Source organism: Punica granatum, chromosome 1 (assembly GCF_007655135.1).
Source record: "Punica granatum isolate Tunisia-2019 chromosome 1, ASM765513v2, whole genome shotgun sequence".
In the NCBI taxonomy this organism is placed as follows: domain Eukaryota; kingdom Viridiplantae; phylum Streptophyta; class Magnoliopsida; order Myrtales; family Lythraceae; genus Punica; species Punica granatum.
Window position 1 is genome coordinate 39,956,588 of NC_045127.1, and position 22,617 is coordinate 39,979,204.

The 22,617-nt window shown below is 37.4% G+C and overlaps 1 protein-coding gene across 2 annotated transcripts; it reads left to right on the plus strand.

Annotated features, from left to right (window-relative positions):
- The first annotated feature begins 1,696 nt into the window (after positions 1–1,696).
- On the plus strand, positions 1,697–8,763 carry LOC116187660 (spastin). Of its 2 annotated transcripts, none has more exons than XM_031516532.1 (14): positions 1,697–1,855; positions 1,936–2,263; positions 2,981–3,072; positions 3,186–3,208; positions 3,695–3,935; positions 4,036–4,131; positions 4,231–4,346; positions 4,429–4,509; positions 5,238–5,361; positions 5,778–5,827; positions 5,921–6,011; positions 7,417–7,452; positions 7,657–7,754; positions 8,333–8,763. In XM_031516532.1, exons 2-14 carry the CDS (start codon positions 1,944–1,946, stop codon positions 8,447–8,449), a joined length of 1,485 nt encoding a protein of 494 aa, XP_031372392.1. In that variant the 5' UTR covers positions 1,697–1,855; positions 1,936–1,943; the 3' UTR covers positions 8,450–8,763. The 2 variants fall into 2 exon arrangements, with proteins under 2 accessions (XP_031372392.1, XP_031372402.1); XM_031516542.1 differs by having other exon boundaries at positions 3,189–3,208.
- Positions 8,764–22,617: the final 13,854 nt, after the last annotated feature.

The following is a 22,617-nucleotide window of genomic DNA, read 5'->3' on the forward strand; positions in this document are numbered from 1 at the left end:
ATTCATTACGTTTTTCACGATTCACCAACACAATCATTACTTTCTCTCAATTATTCATTACTTTTTTCATACTTTTTCTCATAATTTAATAACACAATTATTACAATCCAATTATATATATATATATATATAAATTTAGAATAAAATTAAGCTTTATATAACTCTAATCCCAAACAAGACATAAAATTTTAGTATTAGACAAACTTGAACTTGAACTTTTCGTACCTACATTTAATTATTTAACTATTGAAAATCTTCATAGGGCAATAGGCCCCCTAACATTAACGTCTCCCTCTTCTCCTACAATGCTGCTTGCTTTCTACTTTCATTATCCTTTATTGGTCTCCCAGATCAAACTCGGAATAATTCATTCATAAGATTTAGACTTAAAGGAGACTGATTTAGATTTTATTAACCAACAATGTCACGACAAGCAGGCTAACCTTTTCCCAAAAACTCCCTAGGGAATCTACCTAATAAAAAAAACTCCCTACTGCTAATGAATCATTTGGGCTTCACTGAGGCTAATAACATGGACGATTTATTCCCAGCAATTTTTTGCCACTTTGGCGACAGCAATAGGGTCTCCGAGATAAGCTTTTTCTTTCGATTTTTTTAATGAATTTCATTCCAATCTTCTTTTAGTTTAAAACTTAATTTAGGAAATATTTTAGCTAATTATAAATTTTCTGATTCTTTTATTTTTATTCGTGAACTTTTCTGAATTTTGTTATTTCTATAATTTTCTTTGTTATTTCTATTTTTTATTATGTTGGATTTTTTATATACTTTACATTTACAAATATTCTATTTTTATTTCATTACTTTCTAAATTTTTCTACTACCACATCACCACCAGGCTATTTGCCACGTTAGCACAAATGATGGACATGTTGATGGATGGTGGATTTGGGGTTAAATTGATAGTTGATGTATTTTTATATTAACAAACAAAGTTTATGCAAGTTTCGAAAAATAAAAAAAATTATGATTCTTGATGCAATTAAATCTTTTCTAATTATTGTAATCTTAGCAAAATTATGACAACTTGTATTCTAACTTTCGAATAAATTCGAAACTTACTTAAAAATGGTAAAAAGTCATTTTTTGGTCCTCAACCTTGTATTACTTTTTTACTTTCCTCGTAGACCATTTTTCTTTTGTTCAACTTCGTCCTAAATGTTACGTGTTTTGTTCTCGCTGGGCCTACCATTTATTTTTCCATCCAAAAATCATCTTTTCATAAAAAAAGTATTTTCAAAAAATAATTTAATCAAAATAAATAGAATAAGCTGATACAAATTTTATATAAAAAAACTTTATAAAAAAAGAGGGTGAAACCGAAGACAGGAGAAGGGAAAAGGAAAGGGAAGGGAGCGATGAGAGCCTCTTCGACAGCCACACCTCCCCCTCCGAGGTTGCCCATGAAGCCAGAGGCCGCGATTAAAAAAAAGCAATAGAATATTGAGCATTAAAAATGATTTTTAAAAAAAAATACATTTTTTCCTAGTTAAATTAAAAATTCCTAGATAAATTACACTTTTTTTTGTTTTGCCTTCTTCGTGCAACCTGTAGCTAGAGTCGTCTCGTCTTCATTACGGAAACTATTGAATTGTATTCATGGCTCTTACCTCCGTTAAATACCGAAAAAAAAAAAAGAAAAAAAAATTTCTTTCCGCAAAAAAGAAAAAAAAAAAAAGAAAGGGAAAAAAAATTGCCGGAAGATGTCTCCTCCCCTCCCCTTTCCTCCCTTCCCTTCCCTTCCCGAGTTCATTCCCTGCTTCTCGTCGAAAGGAAAAGGAAAGAAAATTGCTTTGATCGGTCTTCTCTCATGGTGGATTCCTGTCCACTTTAGGTAAGCTCCCTCCCTCTTCCCTCCTCTCTCTCTCTCTCTCTCTCTCTCTAGAATCTAACCTTCTTCTGATCACTCCTCAGCTGAAGAGATGAGCTTCATCCGAGGCCTCATAGACTCGCTCGGCTCAATCTTCACTGACTCCGGCGACGATTCCCAACAGCACCATCCCCGAAACCTTGATTCTCCATTCATGGAAGCCGGCGGCGGCATCGGCGTCTCCCCAGTCTCGAACGAGAGGGCCGCGTACAAGATCAAAGGCTACTTCGACTTGGCCAAGGAGGAGATTGCCAAGGCCGTGCGGGCCGAAGAATGGGGTCTAGTGGACGATGCCATTGTTCATTACAAGACTGCGCAGCGTATACTCACCGAAGGGAATTCGACCCCAGTGCCTTCATATATAAGCTCCAGGTAGTCGACTTGCTCTGGCTAGGTGGGCTTCAATTTCTGCGATTTATTTTTCGAACTGCGTGATCGTTGATATGATGCTGAATTTCTGGGATAAAACATAGAACTTTGATGCATTAGTTACAATACATAATGTAGTTAATTAATTCGGGATGCATCAGTTGGTTAATTCCACACTGGAAATGATAGTAAGGGAGGGATAAGGTGCATGTTTCTTTCTTAAATGACAGAGCTTTTGTAAGATTGTCTATGGAGTTTTCTATTCGAGTTGTGATACTAAGGAGTTTTCCCTTCAGGAATGAGAACTATGGAGCCTAGTGGTCCTGCTCTGATGACTGAGCTGACACTAAGAGAGTGTCAAACTTTTTGAGGTCTTAGGAAATGAATTCTAGGTGTTGCATTGAAACTTTCTTAGGCATCGAGTTCTTCTTAGAAAATAGATGAATGGTATCAATAAACTGATTCCTCAGAGAAATTTGTAAGAGATGCATGTGACATTTGTTTTAGGCTCTCCGTCTTCTTATCTTATAAAAGTTAAACTTGTCGCAAATGATGTATTTGCTATTCCTTTATTACTTTTATCCAGTCTGTTCTTATTTCCTTGCACATACGTCTGGTGTGTGGTTTCCTAGCTATGCCTATGAGGTAAATAAGAAACTTGATAGAAATTTTTGCCCCAAGATTTATTGTTCTTATATACTAGATGGTCTTTATTGAAAGGGAACACGAGAAGGTGAAGTCATACCGACAAAAGATCTCTCAGTGGCAGGATCAAGTTTCTGACAGACTGCAAGCTTTAAGTCGGAGAGCAGGTATAACTCATTCTATCTTCCAACAGTTCATTTTGCGGATTTATTGGTGGATAATAGGTCCTTGTACTGCGTCTCTTTATTCCCCTTTATCTCATTCTCATTCTCTTCTGAAGCAGGTGCAACATCAACAAGCCAGGTGTGTCTTCTGCAAAAATATGAATTTATATTATTACTCATCTCTTACCTACACCTCTAAACATAGTGAGTAGGTGTAACAAAACCTTACCTTGATTTTCAATTGAAGTTTCGTGAGTAACTATGGGGTGTTCGAGTTTTAACATCCGTCCTCATCTTGTATCAGACCGAGGTTTGGAGAAAGGGTGGAAAAAGAGGGCTTTTATCACCGTACTTGTAAATTTGGTTTTCATTCTAATATTTTTTTATCTGTAGCTTTCTCTGCTTCATCTTTTTACTAATACCTTTAACATTTGTCTGCATGCTGCCACTTTTCATTTAGTCACATTCACAGGGATGGGGTAACATGGTCAATTTATTCTACTCTTGTGACTCTCCTCATGTCATATTATTCAAAGAGAATATGCTGCATATAGCAAATTTTCTACATTATGATAAATTCGCAGATCTTTTCATTGAATTGTTCAATCTTTCTAAACGTACGTAGAGTGTGTTAAGTCATGCAAAAGCCACTGCAGTTTCGTCGCAAACATCAAACCCTAGGAAAAATGGAGCAAAAAACTTTCCTCAATCTGGTAGAAATGTTCCGATTGCGGTGACCCAAAGAGAGAGGGTGCCAAGTTCAAAATCCTTGCAAGAATCTGGAGGTAGTTATGATGCAAAATTGGTCGAAATGATAAACACTGCCATAGTGGACAGAAGCCCATCTGTTAAATGGGAAGATGTTGGTGAGAAGCTGTTATTTCATTTCTCACTATGTCATAATGTTCTCTCCTGTGATAATGTGATTTCGATGAAATTTATAGAATTCTTGGCGTGAGTTTGCAGCTGGCCTGGATAAAGCAAAACAAGCTTTGATGGAAATGGTTATTTTGCCGACCAAGAGAAGAGATTTGTTCACGGGGCTTAGGAGGCCAGCTAGAGGTAATATCTGAGAAGAGCTTTCTGTGTGCGCATCCTCTAACATATGGAGACATGAAGGATATTATTTTAATGGAGAAAATATCTGGACTTCATTTGCAGGTCTGCTTTTATTTGGCCCACCTGGTAATGGGAAAACCATGCTTGCCAAAGCGGTTGCTTCAGAGTCTGAGGCAACATTTTTTAATGTTTCTGCATCTTCACTTACATCTAAATGGGTGAGTTTCAGTTTTTTTTTTAACCATTAGATCTACTTGTATTTGGAGTCTTGTAAAAATTCTCATGATTTTCCTTTGCTAGGTTGGCGAAGCTGAAAAGCTTGTCAGGACTCTCTTCATGGTTGCTATATCCAGACAGCCTTCTGTAATATTTATTGATGAAGTAAGTTATCTGTAACCTTCATATATACTGGTTCTGACATCCTATGCAGTTTTTTCAATTTTTACTTGCAGATCAGACATAATACTTGAGGAGAGAACTGCTATACTATGTTCCAAAACTATTCTTTCTGGGAGTCAAGTTTATTTAATATCTAGAATCTATCAGTGTGTTTGGTTTTAGAGTTAAGTAGAGTTGAGTTTTGATTTTAATTGGGTTGTAATGATTGAGCTGTTGAATTATGAGAAAAAATGTGAAAAAGTAATAAATAGTTGAGGGAATTTAGTATTAAAAATTGAATTGAATGGTTAAAAAAATTGAAGAAAAGGGAAAAATGTGTTGTTAACTTTTGTTGTGTAGTGAGTATAGTTAAAGTTAGGGTTAAAATTTTAAAAGCGGACCCTAAAACCAAACAGGCATATGTTCATTTCTGTTTCAATGGGAACTTTTCTCAGTTTCATACCTGTTGATATTATCATTCATGAACAATCGGAATCATTGATTCCAACTCATAAAACAGGTTAGATGTAATGGATGCATTTGTCAATCCTAATTTTCCATTCTCTAGGATATCTAGGATTATTGGCTCGTGCTTATCAGGAAAACATGGCGTATAGGGTCTACTAATCTTATGTGGTGTCTATTTGGATTTAAGATCTGCAAGATAAATCTTACATGCAAACTTTTGTCACTCAAAGTTGGTAAATGAGTGGGACTTCTTTTGTTAACAGATTGACAGTATCATGTCAACAAGGTTGGCTAATGAGAATGATGCAAGCCGGCGATTGAAGTCCGAATTTCTAATCCAGTTTGATGGGGTCACTTCTAATCGGAATGATCTAGTAATTGTAATTGGTAAGTGTTAGAAATAATTACCTCTCTTGTTTCTGCTTTTGTAGATTTAGTTGCGTCTTCTGGATTCTGCATTTAAGTTTGTCCATATTGCTTTGTTGGACCTATAACTGAAGTGCGGCAGCTGCCCTTAGCCTCTCTTGCTTTGTGCTTTTCCAGCATTTAAGATTTAAGATTTAAGCTGAATGTCATACCTCCTCCATTCCAAAGCCTTAATTATTTTATATCAAAAATCGCAAAGCACATAAAGGAAAGACATGCCTAGAACTTCTTGTAGAATTCTGGAAAATGATCTGCACTACATACGCCTCAGTCACCATCCAAGAGAGGGCGAGGCTTCTGCATAGTCTATTATATAGTTAATAAGTAATCTTACTCTTTTCTGTCAACTGACAATTAATCTATTTATGTCAATGTAGGTGCCACGAATAAACCACAAGAACTGGATGATGCAGTCCTGAGGAGACTGGTTAATTGTCTTTCCATGATTTGTTTACTTTCAATTAGGGATTAAAACACGACTCGCTTGATAATCTACTGTCATAAATGATGTTATATACAGGTCAAGCGAATATATGTCCCTTTGCCGGATGAAAGTGTTAGAAGACTGCTTCTTAAAAACAAACTCAAAGGCCAAGCATTTTCTTTACCAAGTAAGGATATGTCTAAAGTCCATTCCTGTTTGCCTTGTTTATATTGTTAGGAAGAGGCATTTGTTTTCACTTTTCAGTAGATTACTCTGCCTTGGCATGCTCAAATATATACAGTTAAAAAGTATGTGATTCTCGCACGGCCAAACATGGTTCAGCTAATAAAATTCATTAGAGACACGGCATGACATTTACCTTTTAGTAAGGCTTGCAATATTGGTGATCCTTCAGATCATGGTGGAGGATTGATATTACTGGGCTGTCATGTTGAACCAGACAGTCACATTGTGAATTAATTTAATACTCTGATTATAAATAGGAATTAAACTGATGTATATGTATGTATGTAGCTTCTGGACGTCACAATTAGGATCAAAGTTGAAGAGTGTCTATGGAGAGGTTGAGAAAGACATACTGATATTTGTTTGAAAATGTCCCCTGCATGGCAGAGTCCTAGGCTTACTCTAGTAAAATAATGTTCATATTAATTTTTCCATCATAGTAAAGAGTGAGCTCTGATTTGCTGTTTTAGGTGACAGACAAAAATAACAATCAAACTGTAGTTGCTTTGATATCAAGTAAGCGTAAGAGAGTAGCCATTTATGACTTTGTTGGTGAAGTGGTGTAGGGTAAAAATGGAATTAGCACAGAATTGACCAAGAGAAGCAAATTGGAAGTAGGAACTAGAGAAAGTAGAACTTGGGCCTGGAACCGCTAGCTTTAGAAATGATGACTTAACCTCTTATAGGAATTAGTCTCAAGAGTATTTATGCAGACCCTAACCCTAATAGCTCAAGACATCAAAATCTAAACCTAAAATATGGACCTAATGGCCCAAGCCTTGTTGGAAAATAAACATGATAGTAGCATGAATACCTGAATTCGTTTTTGAGTGAACAAATATGAGCTAAAGAGCGTATTAGTAATCAATGAAGTTCATCGTCTGGGTGAAAGAGAGATGCCTAATACCCCTATTTGGCGTAAGATGCCACGTCAAGTGATTTTTTTATTTTTTTTTTTCCTTTTTTTTTTTTTTTTTGGGGGGGGGGGGTGTTGGGGGGGGTGGTGGATAAGTGATGATCAAGTAATTCTTGTTGGAAATACTGCGGTAACTGAAAAAACATTATACTTGATCTACCCTATTTGGAACTGAATACATATCTGCTGATCTTTCCACAATTAACTTGACTCTAATCAGTTAACACTGTGATGCCTGGATACAAATCACAAGAATGTCTATTCTTTCTCATATTTTTGGATGTGTCCGCTTGGAATTTTGTTTTTACAGTAAAGATAAGATCTGCTAGTCAGAGAGTGTGTCAGAGGTTGGGGGACATTAATCATGTTCAGCTATGGCCAATGAGGTTATTATAATCTGACCTGAGGTTATTCAAATTATTGGTGACAGGTGGCGATATCGACAGACTAGCTAGAGAAACAGAAGGTGAGTAAAATGTTAGCCCATGCAAATGATATTACTGTGCTTATGCTGGGATTTTTTGCTTTTACTTTGTGCCTTTTTTTTTTGACTTTTTCAAGTTTTATTATATAAATATAATTTATATGTATATGTACAACTTTTATGCAATATAGATATCTTTGGACTTGTCCCCGGTCTGACGTGTTACGTGTTTCTTCTGATAAATAGGATATTCTGGAAGTGATCTGCAAGCCTTGTGTGAAGAAGCTGCTATGATGCCCATAAGAGAGCTTGGCGCAAACATCCTCAAAGTGACGGCAAATCAGGTAATCAACCTAGATCAGTCGTTGCATTACTTTATTTGCAGCTTAGCAATATAATTTCATTCTTCTTTTTTCTTTTTCTAATTCGAGAATTGGGGGAGGTAATTTTTTCTGAAACAAAACATTATAAATCCAGTTAGTAGACACGTGTTCTGTTCATGATATAAGCTTAAAATATAAAGAACCATCTTTTAGCTTTTCCAGTGAATTACGTTATTTGCTGTCCAGTCTTCCATGGTAGTTCTTCATTTTTGGTCGCTGGTGACAGAAGCAAGGTCGTCTCCTATCTGGTTGTTGGTGCTATTATGATGACTTGTGGGGGGACAGTTGTTCTTTTCCTTTTTTCTTTTTTTCCCCTCTTTTTTCATACTGAGATTTTGCATCTGCTTTGGAAGATCAGGTCATAAATATGGTTTTATTCGATTTATCTTTCTATTATTTTCTTGAAAACATTTACCCCCTTGAACAGCCAGCAAAAGAAGAAAAAAAATCAGCAAAAAAAAAAAAATGTACTCCCTCGAAGAGTGCTTTCTTGTTCGGGATTTTGTTGCCTATGTCAGTTTGGTCTGTGTTTTAAATAGGTGCGGCCCTTGAGATATGAAGACGTTCAAAAGGCAATGACAGTCATAAAACCAAGCTTACAGAGAAGAAAGTGGGAGGAGCTCGAGGAGTGGAACCGAGAGTTCGGCTCTAACTGAAAGATCCCACAATGAATATCCACAGAGCTCTACATTGACCCATATCCATGTTTATAACGAGGCAGCAGCGGGCATTGTTCTGGACACGGACAGTACCTTGAAATCGTACCATAAAATTCTTACTTTCGTTCTTGACTGTATCATTCTTTTGAAAATGTATCATTATGTATTTAAAAAAGAAAAAAAATAATAAAATACATCTTTCTCGCTTTCTATCTGTAAATGAGACTATCGAGATAATACTATTTGATACCCTTTTCCATATATATAACAAGGACATGGTGGTCTGGCCAGATAGCCTTAGAGCACTCGAATATTCTCGGATTTTTTTAGTTTTCTTATTTTGATATTAATTGTTTAAAAGAAATGTTTTTTTGAGATATTTTATGATAAGATCCGATTTTTTCCGTCTTTTGAGGTTTTTTATGCTTTTGAAAATAATTCCTAACAAAACTTAAAAAATTTTAAAATATATTTTTCTAACTTTCTGATGAAATATTGTTGATTACATAATATTATATTTAATAAATTACGAATTTTTGAAAATAAAAGGAATAATTTTTATGAGATATCAACATAACAAAATATTTATAAAAAACCTAATACCCACATAAATATTATTAGTATCTATATAAAATAAAAATAGTCGGAGCGACTTACCTATCGATGTCATTTAGGATGGAGGAGGCTTCTCCTCGCTTGACTTTTCGTATGACTGCCAGCAGGAATTCGACAATTGGTGAAGTCTCGTGGTGCCATCTTGAGTCTCAAAACCGGTATGATGGAAGATGCAAAGACTCTACCATAACTTATTCACATTAAAAAATAAAAAAGAAAAAGAAAAAAATAATCCTACACGAAGGCCAGGTTTCATGAAACAAAAGCTACCTACGACGATTTCATGAAGATGGAAAAAGAGAGGTCATCAATTTCAAGTGAGAAGGTAGAAGACATGGAAGGTGAGATTGAGCTACATTTGTCTCATACAAATATGCAAACGATTTTTCTTTTGTTTGTTGCTTCAATAAGAAGAGCCACAGAACAGCAATGAATTTAGAAATCTAAGTGATAGTAAAGAGGCAAGGAGATTCATTACCTTTACCCATATGAATTTAGAACTTTTTTTCTACCTCTCTCATGATATATCTCTGTTTGTGACGTAGAGCAAGCTAATTTAGTAGTACTCCACCGGCCGGATTATATTATAGTGAAGTAATGGCCATATCTTACCTGTGTTTTCTCGAGATACAAGGTTGTCTTGTGTTTCTTGCTTACCCGGCCTAATTTTGTTATGCTCACAATGAGATTTACATTTTCTATGTATGAAGGATTGCTTTTGATCTGTATATTGACTGAGCTACATTTGTCTCATGCAAGGTAAATTTGACAGTAGATGAACAGGAAAATCATTGTTATTTTGCCATTGTTATTTTACATTTTGCTTTGGATTTCTCTCAATAGTCGGGCCCATTACTCTTATTGTTTCTAGATTGGACAAGACTTTCAATGTGGAAGCAATTTTCGGTGATTATATGGGAAGTATTCCGTCATCCATAAACTGTAGCCATGTTGAGGCTTTTGATTATAGAAGTACGACTAATCTGTAAGATTGTGCGGTTAAGAAGAATACTTCTATTATTTTTATGAAGAGCTAATGGAAGTGATTTGCCAATCGTCCGTGACCATGCAATCGGTGCAATGTAAGATTGCACGTGCTCGAAGAAAGGAAGCTTTACATTCGAAGAAGGGAAAAGTTTCTGCTCAAGTCGAATGTATGACTTATTCTCTATAGAGTTTTTTTAATATAATTGATAGAGTATATTAATTTACAGAGGGAAATGAATGTGAACTTTTTAAATTGTTAATCCAGGGTGCCGAAATGATGTGCCATTTCCCCTAAAAAATTGAAATTTTAATTTAGATTTTTAAAATGAAAAATACACTCTAATAATTATAATTATATCCTTTATTAAGTGCATACGTGATTCTTTTAATTACCTATGTTTTGTACGCATATCCCTATTGTCGAGATATAGTATGACTTGCCTATTGATCTAATATCCATTATACATTACAATTGATGAATGTGTAATTTTTTTTCCTAATTTACAGGTACAATTAAGCGTAAGAATGATAGTCACACTATAGTAGGACGAAGTTCAACATAAATGAGAATTGAGGAGCCATGGAACTTTGATCGTCCGACATGTGTTTGTGAATATTGTAGAGCCATCCATTGGTGCAAAGAACAAATAGAGAAAAGTAGGCATACCATGGATCCTAAATTTGGTACATGTTGTTTGGAAGGACGAGTTCAATTGCCACTTTTGAAAGAGCCACCTACTACGTTGAAACGACTATTAGATTATCGAGGTGGACAAACTCCAGGAGGATATCATCAGAGGATTTGCATGTACAATGCCGCATTTGCTTTCACTTCAATGGGGGTGAAATTGATTCACATGCTCATAAGGGTCGTGGTCCATACCGTTTTCACTTGAATGGTCAGACAAAAGGTATAACACAAGTTATATATTATATTAGTTATTTTAAAATTTAAAATTTAAGAAATAGAACAACATCATATCCGTTATTAACACGATTAGGCTTTATTATATCCAAGCAAATATTCTCTCTCGAGGTATTGGTTCACAAGCATGATTTCAACACAATTTAATATATTCCATACAAAATGGCTATAATATCTCAAGTCAGCTCGGACTACATAACTTTCATCGCAAAAGAAATTTGCCAAATAGGACAGCATCATCTTGGTTACAATACAGTACTTACAGATTTCCTTATATTCTGTAACTGACATGATTCAATATTTTTATAGCCTAACAAAATTTCTTTTATAAACAGTGCAAAGCTTCTCTCAAGGTTGTCAAAGGATCATGACGTCCTTCCCCAATTGAACCTATTTAGCCTAAAATTCCACCTTCCCACGTTAGATGATTTTGGTCAACAATTTCTCAATGCCCTCCTTCAAATTGGGAACCTATATGCATGCATGTTGGTTGGCACCGACTTATTCTTCCATATAGATCGAAAGAAAGGACTCAAGTTACTATTTAAGTCCACAACATCAAAGGAAAAGCAAGGGTTTTACAATTGCTCCATATCACTGTTTTACAATGATGATCCTTGCGGCTATGAAAATTTTCTACCACTACTGTTAGTTCGTGATAAGAAAAGCCATAATCATGTGTTGTCGCGCAAATTTCAAGCACATTGTCTTCGACGGTGCAAAGCAACAACTACCGCTCATGCATAAGTGCCCACACTTTGGAAATCAACAATGGGACACCAACTGGATGAATAATGTAGAGAATTTAGAACTATGCGTCACCTGTCACTTTTGCTCTGTCGATATCGAAATGTCCAAGCTAAAGTTGGATATGGTGTAAAAAGAGCTCATTCGGAATACACTACAAGCTCTTAAAATAAAATAATAATAAATAAAGAAAATAAAGTCCTCTTCTATTATGACATCTATATAAATTATAAAAGCTCAAACCATTCTTCATATTGCGCCACATATGACAAATGAATCTTTACATTGAGTAACTTTTCATATTCAACGAATTAACGAAGGACATTTGACTTAATATGATTGTGACACGTTGCAAGTTATTAAATATAATTAAATATATATTATGATATTAGTCATAAGGTTTACACAATTAAGTAGAAAAGAGCTTTTAAATCTTTTTTAATTATTAAATCACTATTTTTTTATTGTAGATTTGAACAATATCAAAACTTAAAATATGTAGGAATCAAAATCTCTATCTCCCTCCCTCTCTACACTTTGCTCTAGGTTGAAGATCGATGATGTTTAGTGGCACGCCTGGCCAAGAGCTTTTAAATCTTTTTCAATTATTAAATTATTATTTTTTATGATTGTAGATTTGAACAATATCAAAACTTAAAATATGTAGGCATCAAAATCTCTATGTCTCTCCCTTTATGCACTCTGTTCTAGGTTGAAAATCGACGACGTTTAGTGGCGCGCTCAGCCATGAGCTCCATCTCGGCGTGCCAACTTCAAGCTAGTTCTCGCAGTTGCACTGGCGGCGACCTTCCATCATCCTCTCCTCCCTACCAACGAAGTCTAGTGTGCTAGTTTCACGGGGCCAACGGAAGCGAAAAGAGAACATTAATTCAAAATTTCCTACCCGTGAAACTAATTCTAAGACCTACTAGAAGAATAAGAGTAAATAAAAGCGTACCTGGAATATTTAAAATTATCGACCGAGCGTCCCATGCGTGACGCCTCTACCGGTATCCACATCGACTTTGTCGACGAGTCTTCGATATCGGCGGTGCTAGCGACCAACACTCGAAAGAAACACCGATGCGACACCCGAATTTTTTTAGACTAATGGACCTAATTTGAATTGAACAATTCAACTCAAATTATTTATATATATATATATATGCTCACATATATACATATAAAGCATACACACACATACTTGAATCCATCCCCTTCTACTGCTTTTATAAGCAAATGGGGAGGCAAATTCTTTTCCCATGACCGATGTGGGATAAGGAAAATCAAGGCTCCAAGTGACATGTGTAAGTCTAGGTGACATTGAACTATTGGCCAATGTGTCACCGTATTAATCGTGCATCAGATTGGTCAATTTAATCTAATAAATCGAGTCTAATTAATCGACAAATTTAATCTCATTAAATATCCGATTAATTAGTCGCACCATAAATCATCTAATCTCTATTATACGCTTTTATTGTTTCAAAATATCTCATCGATTTAGTCGTCGTGTTTGACCCCTGTAGGTTCCCAATTACGTTGACAGTAATATCGAAATCTCTATTTCAATATTACAAACAGTGAGCGACATCTAGCAATGCATCACTGTTACTCAAGTAATTAGAAAGTCAATTTCTCGACGAACCTCGTGACCTATATTACCGTGTAATATAATCCATTGTCCTCTATATCTCTATTGAGCCCAAGGCATGGTCGATGACATCCTTGTATAGCTCAATATCTCTCTTTCTTGGTTTACCAGGTAAGTCTATCAGAACAAATGAGTTCGATATCGGTATATTGACTCATTTGGGTATGCATACACTTTTAGACTTAACTACCAAGTGGCCGTGAGATATCGCTCCTGTTTCGTAGGAGGGACAAATCCTATCTTGGTCACTCACATTCCTCTCCATGCTCTGTGATATACCCAATAACTGTCTTTATAACCAGCCTGTTACGGTGGCGTTTGACAGTATCAAAGTATATGACATTACATGTAGGAATTCATGGTGACCTCAAGTCAAAGGACTATTACACTATAGTCACTTTGAGATATGCTAATGACAGTCACGTAACAACCCATGTAGCAATCTCATGGCGGATCAGTCCAGTACACATTACTCTTAATGTATACCTGTGGTGTGACTTAATATCTCCATATCCATGACCTGTGAGACTTGGTCATCAATCAACACCCACACTAGTCTAACCGTATTATCGTCGTCCTAATTAACGATAATACTTTGACTAGGGACATTTAGGAATAATGTTCGGTAATTATAGGATCTCACAATCAAGTCACACTTGATGCCTATTGAACTTACTATTCCAAGGACATTATTGTGTAAAATCATATTTTAGCGCAATCTACACAATAACATAAATGCCTCGTAATATAATGAAATACATGTCATATTACAGAACTGATGATATATTGCCTCTAGGGCATACACCAATTCCTAACAATCTCCCACTTGCACTAGAGCCAATCTGGCATCTGTCTAATGCCAATAGATCTAGTGTGAGCCTCGTGCTTGCGCTGCACAAGAGGCTTCATAAGTGGATCTGCGAGATTCTCATCTGTTGGTATTCTGTATATCTTCACATCTCCTTTGTCGATTATCTTGCGAATGAGATGGAAACGCCTGAGTATATGTTTGGATCGCTGGTGAGACCTGGGTTCCTTAGCCTGCGCAATGGCTCCATTGTTGTCACAATAGAGATCCACTGCGTCTGCGATGCTAGGAATCACAGCAAGTTCTGTCACGAACTTCTTGATCCAAACGGCCTCTTTTGCAGCGTTAGAAGCAGCAATATACTCGGCCTCTGTGGTAGAGTCGGCTACTGTCTCCTGTTTGGAACTCTTCCAACTCACAGCACCTCCATTCAGGCAGAACACATACCCTGACTGCGATCTACTGTCGTCCTTATCGGTCTGGAAGCTAGTATCGGTGTAACCTCTTACAACGAGCTCTTCTTCGCCTCCATATACCAAAAACATCTCCTTAGTCCTTCGTAAGTACTTAAGGATGTTCTTTACTGCGATCCAGTGTCTCTCACCTGGATCTGATTGGTATCGACTCGTCATACTCAAAGCATACGAGACATCAGATCGAGTGCATAACATAGCATACATGATGGATCCAATAGCCGACGCATATGGAATCCTATTCATGCGGTCCCTCTCCTCTCGAGTAGAAGGACTCTGAGCCTTCGAAAGGCTTATGCCATGTAACATAGGCAGCAACCCTTTCTTAGAATCCTGCATGCTAAAACGCCGAAGCACTTTATCTATGTATGCACTCTGACTTAGGCCAAGCAGTCTCCTGGATCTATCTCTATAGATCCTGATACCTAGCACGTAGGTAGCTTCGCCTAAGTCCTTCACAGAGAAACATATTCCCAACCAAGTCTTCACAGACTGTAGGGAAGGAATGTCATTCCCGATCAGAAGTATGTCATCTACATATAACACCAGGAAGATTACTATGCTCCCACTAATCTTCTTGTAAACACATGGTTCATCTTCATTCTTGATGAAACCAAACTCTTTGATTGCATCATCAAAACGAAGATTCCAGCTCCTAGAAGCTTGCTTCAGCCCATAAATAGACCGTTGTAGCTTACAAACCTTTCCGGCACTATGTGGATCGACAAAACCCTCAAGTTGTGTCATATACACATCCTCGAGGAGCTTCCCGTTCAGGAATGCAGTTTTGACATCCATTTGCCAGATCTCATAATCATAATAAGCTGCAATTGCAAGCAAGATCCTTATGGATTTAAGCATAGCCACCGAGGAAAAAGCTTCGTCATAGTCAACACCATGAACTTGTCTGAAACCTTTTGCCACAAGTCGGCCCTTAAAGGTAATCACATTACTGTCCATGTCAGTCTTCTTCTTGAAAACCCACTTACACCCAATGGGTTTTGCCCATTCAGGTGGATCAACCAAAGTCCATACTTGCTTAGTGTACATGGAATCCATCTCAGATTTCATGGCCACCAGCCATTTCTCAGAGTCAGGGCCTATTACGGCTTCCGCATAGGTTGTAGGCTCATCATCATCTATGAGCAATACGTCATTGTTTTGAGTCACGAGAAATCCATATCTCTCGGGCTCATGACGTATCCTACTAGACCTGCGAGACTCCTGTGTCACATGTGCAGAAGATTGTGCCACAACATCTTGTGGTACTTGCTCTGCAACCTCACCCGTCGATTGGTCAATGTCATTTTGTGGTAGAACTTCCCCATGTTCTAATTTCCTCCCACTAGTTCCTTTGGAGAGAAACTCTTTCTCAATGAATACCGCAGTTCGAGCAACAAACACTTTGCCCTCGATGGGATTATAGAAATAGTATCATCGAGTTTCCTTAGGATACCCCACAAAGTAACATTTGTCCGATTTAGGACCAAGCTTATCCGAAGATAATCTCTTCACATAAGCTTCGCAACCCCATATATTTAGAAAAGACATCTTGGGACGCTTCCCATACCACATCTCATATGGTGTCCTTTCAACTGATTTCGACGGAGCATTGTTTAATATGAGAGCAGCTGTTTGTAGAGCATATCCCCAGAAGGAGTCAGGTAAGTTTGCATGACTCATCAAAGATCGAACCATATCTAATAAAGTTCGATTCCTCCTTTCAGCTACACCATTCCACTGTGGTGTTCCAGGTGGAGTCAGTTGAGATAAAATCCCACACTGTTTAAGATAGTCAGCGAACTCATAGCTCAAATATTCACCTCCTCGATCTGATCGAAGAACTTTAATGCTCTTACCCAACTGATTCTCCACTTCATTCTTAAATTCTTTGAACTTTTCAAAAGATTCAGATTTGTGTTTCATCAAATACACATATCCAAATCTACTGAAATCATCAGTAAATGTAATGAAGTAGAGATACCCACCTCTAGCAAGCTTGTTCACTGGTCCACATACATCGGTATGTATGAGAGCCAGATGATCACTAGCTCGCTCACCTTTTCCGGTAAAAGGGGCCTTAGTCATTTTCCCCATTAAGCAAGGTTCGCATGTCTCGATCGACTCTAAATCAAACGAGTCCAGTAATCCATCCTTATGGAGTCTAGAGATGCGATTCTCGCTAATATGACCTAAACGACAATGCCAGAGGTAAGTCGGGTTCGAATCATTAGATTTGAGCCGTTTGGTTTCCACATTATAAATAGGCGTATCTAGATCAAAAACATACAGACCATTACTTAAATGTGCACTGTCATAATATACATCATTCATGTACATAGAACAACACTTGTTCTTGATAGTGAAACAAAATCCCTTCTTGTCCAAACAAGAAACAGATATTATGTTTCTACTAATAGCAGGTACATAATAACAGTCGTTAAGATCTAATACTAGCCCAGTAGGCAAAACTAGGTGATAAGTCCCTACAGTTAATGTGGCAGCTCTTGCTCCATTTCCAACTCGTAGGTCCACCTCGCCCTTTGCCAACGATCTACTGTCCTTTAGGTCCTGCATATTTCCACAAATATGAGCACCACACTCGGTATCTAATACCCAAGATGTAGAAGTAGTAGATACATTGATCTCTATAACATGGATACCTGAAGTGGAAGTCTCACTTCCCTTCTTCTTCTTCAACTCCTCCAGATATACCTTACAATTCCGCTTTCAATGTCCAGTGTTGCCACAATGGAAGCAGTAATCATTCTTCGCCACCTTGGCTTTAGGCTTCAACGCACCCAAGTCATACTTGGATGCACCTTTAGCCCTCTTGCCTTTACTCTTGCCCTTGCCCTTTCTTTTGGTCCCTTGGACCATTAGAACGGACGTCCCCTTGCTGATATCATGCTCAGCTGTTCTCAATATGTTAAGTAGTTCAGGCAATGGTTTATTGTAGTCATTCATATTATAGCTCATGATGAACTGACTATAACTGCTGGGCAGCGACTGTAGGACTAAATCTGTGGCCAACTCTTGACCCAGAGGAAATCTCAGTCTTCCCAGAGTCTCGACGTACCCAATCATCTTGAGTACATGAAGACCCACCGGGCTACCCTCAGTCAACCTTGCCTGAAAAAGTGCTATAGAGATCTCGAATCTCTCATGTCGGGCCTGCTCTTGATAGAGCTGCCTGAGATGCATGATCATATCGTACGCCTTCATTTTCTCGTGTTACTTCTGAAGCTCCGAGTCCATGGTGACTAACATGAGACATCCGACGTTTACGGCATCATCATGATGCTTACTATAAGCATCTTTCTCAGCTTGGGGGGCATCGTCAGGTGGTGGCGCAAGAAGAGGTTGCTCTAAGACATATAGCTTCTTTTCTTGGGTGAGAACAATTCTCAAGTTTCGATACCAACCAAGGAAATTATTCCCTGACAGTTTGTCCTTATCAAGGACGGGTCGCAAACAGAAAGTACTAGAGGTGCTCCTTGCCATGGTAACTACCACAGAAATATGCAAAATAAGTATTATGACACAACAATATTTAATGAGGACTTTATTAAATATTGCTTCCACTATTTATATCAAATCAATGACCCTCAACATTGATTCAGAGAATATCATTCTCATAGTAGTTCAAGATCCATATCTCACCAAGTTCTGAGTCAGCGAGGGCTGATTCATCAAGAACTGGTTATTTAGGTAGGGAACTCACTTTTCCAATTGCATCACATGCAACTCTTGATTAGTTGGGTAAATAACTCCTTATTCAAATATATCTTGTAAATCGATGCCCAACTACATGCCTCTGAACTCCTAATCCTATTAGGCTTGCTCAGTTAAGTCTGACCCACTGGTAAATACCACGTCTTACTAGGATAGATGGGGGCATCCTGCGAGGGCAAGGTCTACACACTCATTGATCTTGGTCTTGACGAGCGTTACACGATGGAAGGATATGGACTTAATATTTTGAAGGATTTTGTTAACATTTAATCGATCTCACCATACACTATTATGTAACCATTACATAATAGTCCACACGCATAACTATTATACTAACACAACTAGGACATTGTCCATGTCTAACAGTCATGCACCGCAAATATCAAACATAATCACACAAGTACCAAGTATAAAATAATATTTTATGCTATTATCCACTCAAATTCTAACTAGCTAGGCTTTGATATCAGTTGCTAGTTTCACGGGGCCAACGGAAGCGAAAAGAGAACATTAATTCAAAATTTCCTACCCGTGAAACTAATTCCAAGACCTACTAGAAAAATAAGAGTAAATAAAAGCGTACCTGAAATATTTAAAATTGTCGACCGAGCGTCCCACGCGTGACGCCTCTATCGGTATCCACACCGACTTTGTCGACGAGTCTTCGATATCGGCGGTGCTAGCGACCAACACTCGAAAGAAACACCGATGCAACACCCGAATTTTTTCTGACTAATGGACCTAATTTGAATTGAACAATTCAACTCAAATTATTTATATATATATATGCTCACATATATACATATAAAGCATACACAGACACACTTGAATCCATCCCCTTCTACTGCTTTTATAAGCAAATGGGGAGGCAAATTCTTTTCCCATGACCGATGTGGGATAAGGAAAATCAAGGCTCCAAGTGACATGTGTAAGTCTAGGTGACATTGAACTATTGGCCAATGTGTCACCGTATTAATCGTGCATCAGATTGGTCAATTTAATCTAATAAATCGAGTCTAATTAATCGACAAATTTAATCTCATTAAATATCAGATTAATTAGTCGCACCATAAATCATCTAATCTCTATTATACGCTTTTATTGTTTCAAAATATCCCATCGATTTAGTCGTCGTGTGTGACCCTGTAGGTTCCCAATTACGTTGACAGTAATATCGAAATCTCTATTTCAATATTACAAACAGTGAGCGACATCTAGCAATGCATCACTGTTACTCAAGTAATTGGAAAGTCAATTTCTCGACGAACCTCGTGACCTATATTACCGTGTAATATAATCCATTGTCCTCTATATCTCTATTGAGCCCAAGGCATGGTCGATGACATTCTTGTATAGCTCAATATCTCTCTTTCTTGGTTTACCAGGTAAGTCTATCAGAACAAATGAGTTCGATATCGGTATATCGACTCATTTGGGTATGCATACACTTTTAGACTTAACTACCAAGTGGTCGTGAGATATCGCTCCTGTTTCGTAGGAGGGACAAATCCTATCTTGGTCACTCACATTCCTCTCCATGCTCTGTGATATACCCAATAACTGTCTTTATAACTAGCCTGTTACGGTGGCGTTTGACAGTATCAAAGTATATGACATTACATGTAGGAATTCATGGTGACCTCAAGTCAAAGGACTATTACACTATAGTCACTTTGAGATATGCTAATGACAGTCACGTAACAACCCATGTAGCAATCTCATGGCGGATCAGTCCAGTACACATTACTCTTAATGTATACATGTGGTGTGACTTGATATCTCCATATCCATGACCTGTGAGACTTGGTCATCAATAACACCCACACTAGTCTAACCGTATTATCGTCGTCCTAATTAACGATAATAGTTTGACTAGGGACATTTAGGAATAATGTTCGGTAATTATAGGATCTCACAATCAAGTCACACTTGATGCCTATTGAACCTACTATTCCAAGGACATTATTGTGTAAAATCATATTTTAGCGCAATCTACACAATAACATAAATGCCTCGTAATATAATGAAATACATGTCATATTACAGAACTGATGATAGATTGCCTCTAGGGCATACACCAATTCCTAACATAGTGCCCCCAGGGCTCCTGCAGCTGCTCGTACCCAGCTCCATCGAGCCCGCGACACACACCAAGCTTCAGCTCCAACACCCTACAACTAGCTTGAGCTCCATTCCCATAGCTCCGGCCAGCCCAGTGAAGGCAACAGCGCCCCTGCCCAGCTTTAGCTCCACCACGCGTGTCGCAACCCAGATCTGCCAGCTTCTCTATCAATCACCCTGGCATTGAGCTCCGTCGTCCCAAATTTGCCTAGGTTGTGATTATTTTTTCAAATTATACATATTAAGTTGTTTTTTTTAATTTATAAGTTAAATTTCAATTTTGATAAAACATTTTCTGAATTTATAATTTTGTAAAAATGAGTCATTGAATTAATTGCATAGCAAATATTGTAATTAGAGTGTGCGCAATGAGTGTTAGAATGTAATTATAATTTATTTGATGACTTTTCATGATTACATCAATTTGGTTCCCAACTTATTTTTTGCATCAATTCAGTCCTTGAATTTATCAATTTGCATCAATTTGGTCTCGTTACATCATTTAGGTCCCTCACTTTACAAAATTGCATCATTTAGGTTCCTCATTTAGGTCCAAAATGATGCAAATTTTTCAAAGTGAGGGACCTAAATGATGCAATTTTGCAAAGTGAAGGACCTAAATAATGTAACGAAAACCAAGTTAATGCAATCGTCAAAAGTCAGGGATCAAATTGATGCAAAAAATAAGTAAGGGACCAAATTGATGCAATCCGAAAAAGTCAAGGACCAATTGCCTATTTACTTATATCTGTAGTTGAAACTTTAATGTTTAGTTAGATTGATTGTACATGACCCTAAGTTAGTTGCCATTTTATAATTGTGGAGAAGGAGGACGGGATTTGGGGAAGTGGTTGAGCCTTCCCATTATAAGCCTTCCCATTATAGATTTGGTTCGTTTGTATTGTTTGATGGGGCATAATAAGGAGATGAGAATATTAGTTATCGTTTGTGCTTATCTGATTGATTGATTAATTAATATGTTGTCTACTGTTTATATTTTTTAATCAATGTATTTAGATGGATATCCCTCTACATTGGGAATGGATGTACAATAGGAATAGCCCGAATCGTGGAAGTACTACGCAAGAGTTTATTGATGGGTTGAAGACATTCTTGGAACACGCTTCCAGTTTACTGAACTGCGTAAGGGAGAAAATTCAATGTCCATGCTCAAAGTGCTGGAAGAAATGGTGTTTTTTATCACTTGCTAACAATCATAAGTTACCTTGCTCAGTCCAAGAATTGACACTAACTTCTCCTCATCGTAAAAGTTCTTAAGAATGTCGTCATTCATCGGAAAACGACTGTGTATCATGACCAAAAGCTCATTGATCGCAACTTGGGCCACATTATAATCACTTTTGATGCTCAATAATCTAGCTACAAATTCAATGCGGAGTGCTGGTCCTCCAGATTTGGCTCATCGACAATAGACATTGGAGATCTTAAATGCATTTCATGCTTGTAATCCTGCCTAACCGCATCATAGACTATGTCCTCGTACCTATCAAATGGATTTTCATCAATCCCAATTGAAATCATATTTGCTACTACTCTAATTGAACTAGAAGTCACATAAGGATCGACTCCCTCATGATTAGTCCAATGCCAATAGTTAGGCTTGAAACCGTTCCAAAAGACTGCATTTTGTACTATAAGGACGATGCTATTTCTATTAGGTACAAATTTTGTGGTGATGAGAGGTACAAACAACGTTATGCTGGTAAAGGCAAAATTAAGGTAGTGGCAAGAAAAAAATTTTACTACTTGCCTTTCATCTCGAAATTGAAAAGGCTTTATGTGTGTTCGAACTCAACACGCAACATGAGATGACATTACGAGAATCGTCGCCCTGAAAACATAATGTGTCATCAATCCGATAGGAGATCTTGGAAGCACTTCGACGATGTACACTCAGATTTCAAATCTGACCCTCGCAATATTCGACTCGAATTATGTTATGATGGATTCGCCCCGTTCAAAAGAGGGAAGGAGTCTTACTCGTGTTGGCCTATTATTATTGTTCCATACAACTTACCTCCGGAATTGTGTATGACGTCAGAGTATATGTTTCTGACTTGTATCATACCTGGGCCTAGA

What these genes read in the sequence shown, in the direction of transcription:
- LOC116187660 (XM_031516532.1), top strand. Translation starts at nt 1,944, where the DNA reads ATGAGCTTCATCCGAGGCCTCATAGACTCGCTCGGCTCAATCTTCACT. An exon ending in GCTTAGGAGGCCAGCTAGAG is followed by an intron (nt 4,132 to 4,230) that starts GTAATATCTGAG and finishes CTTCATTTGCAG; the next exon opens with GTCTGCTTTTATTTGGCCCA. An exon ending in TCAAAGTGACGGCAAATCAG is followed by an intron (nt 7,755 to 8,332) that starts GTAATCAACCTA and finishes TGTTTTAAATAG; the next exon opens with GTGCGGCCCTTGAGATATGA.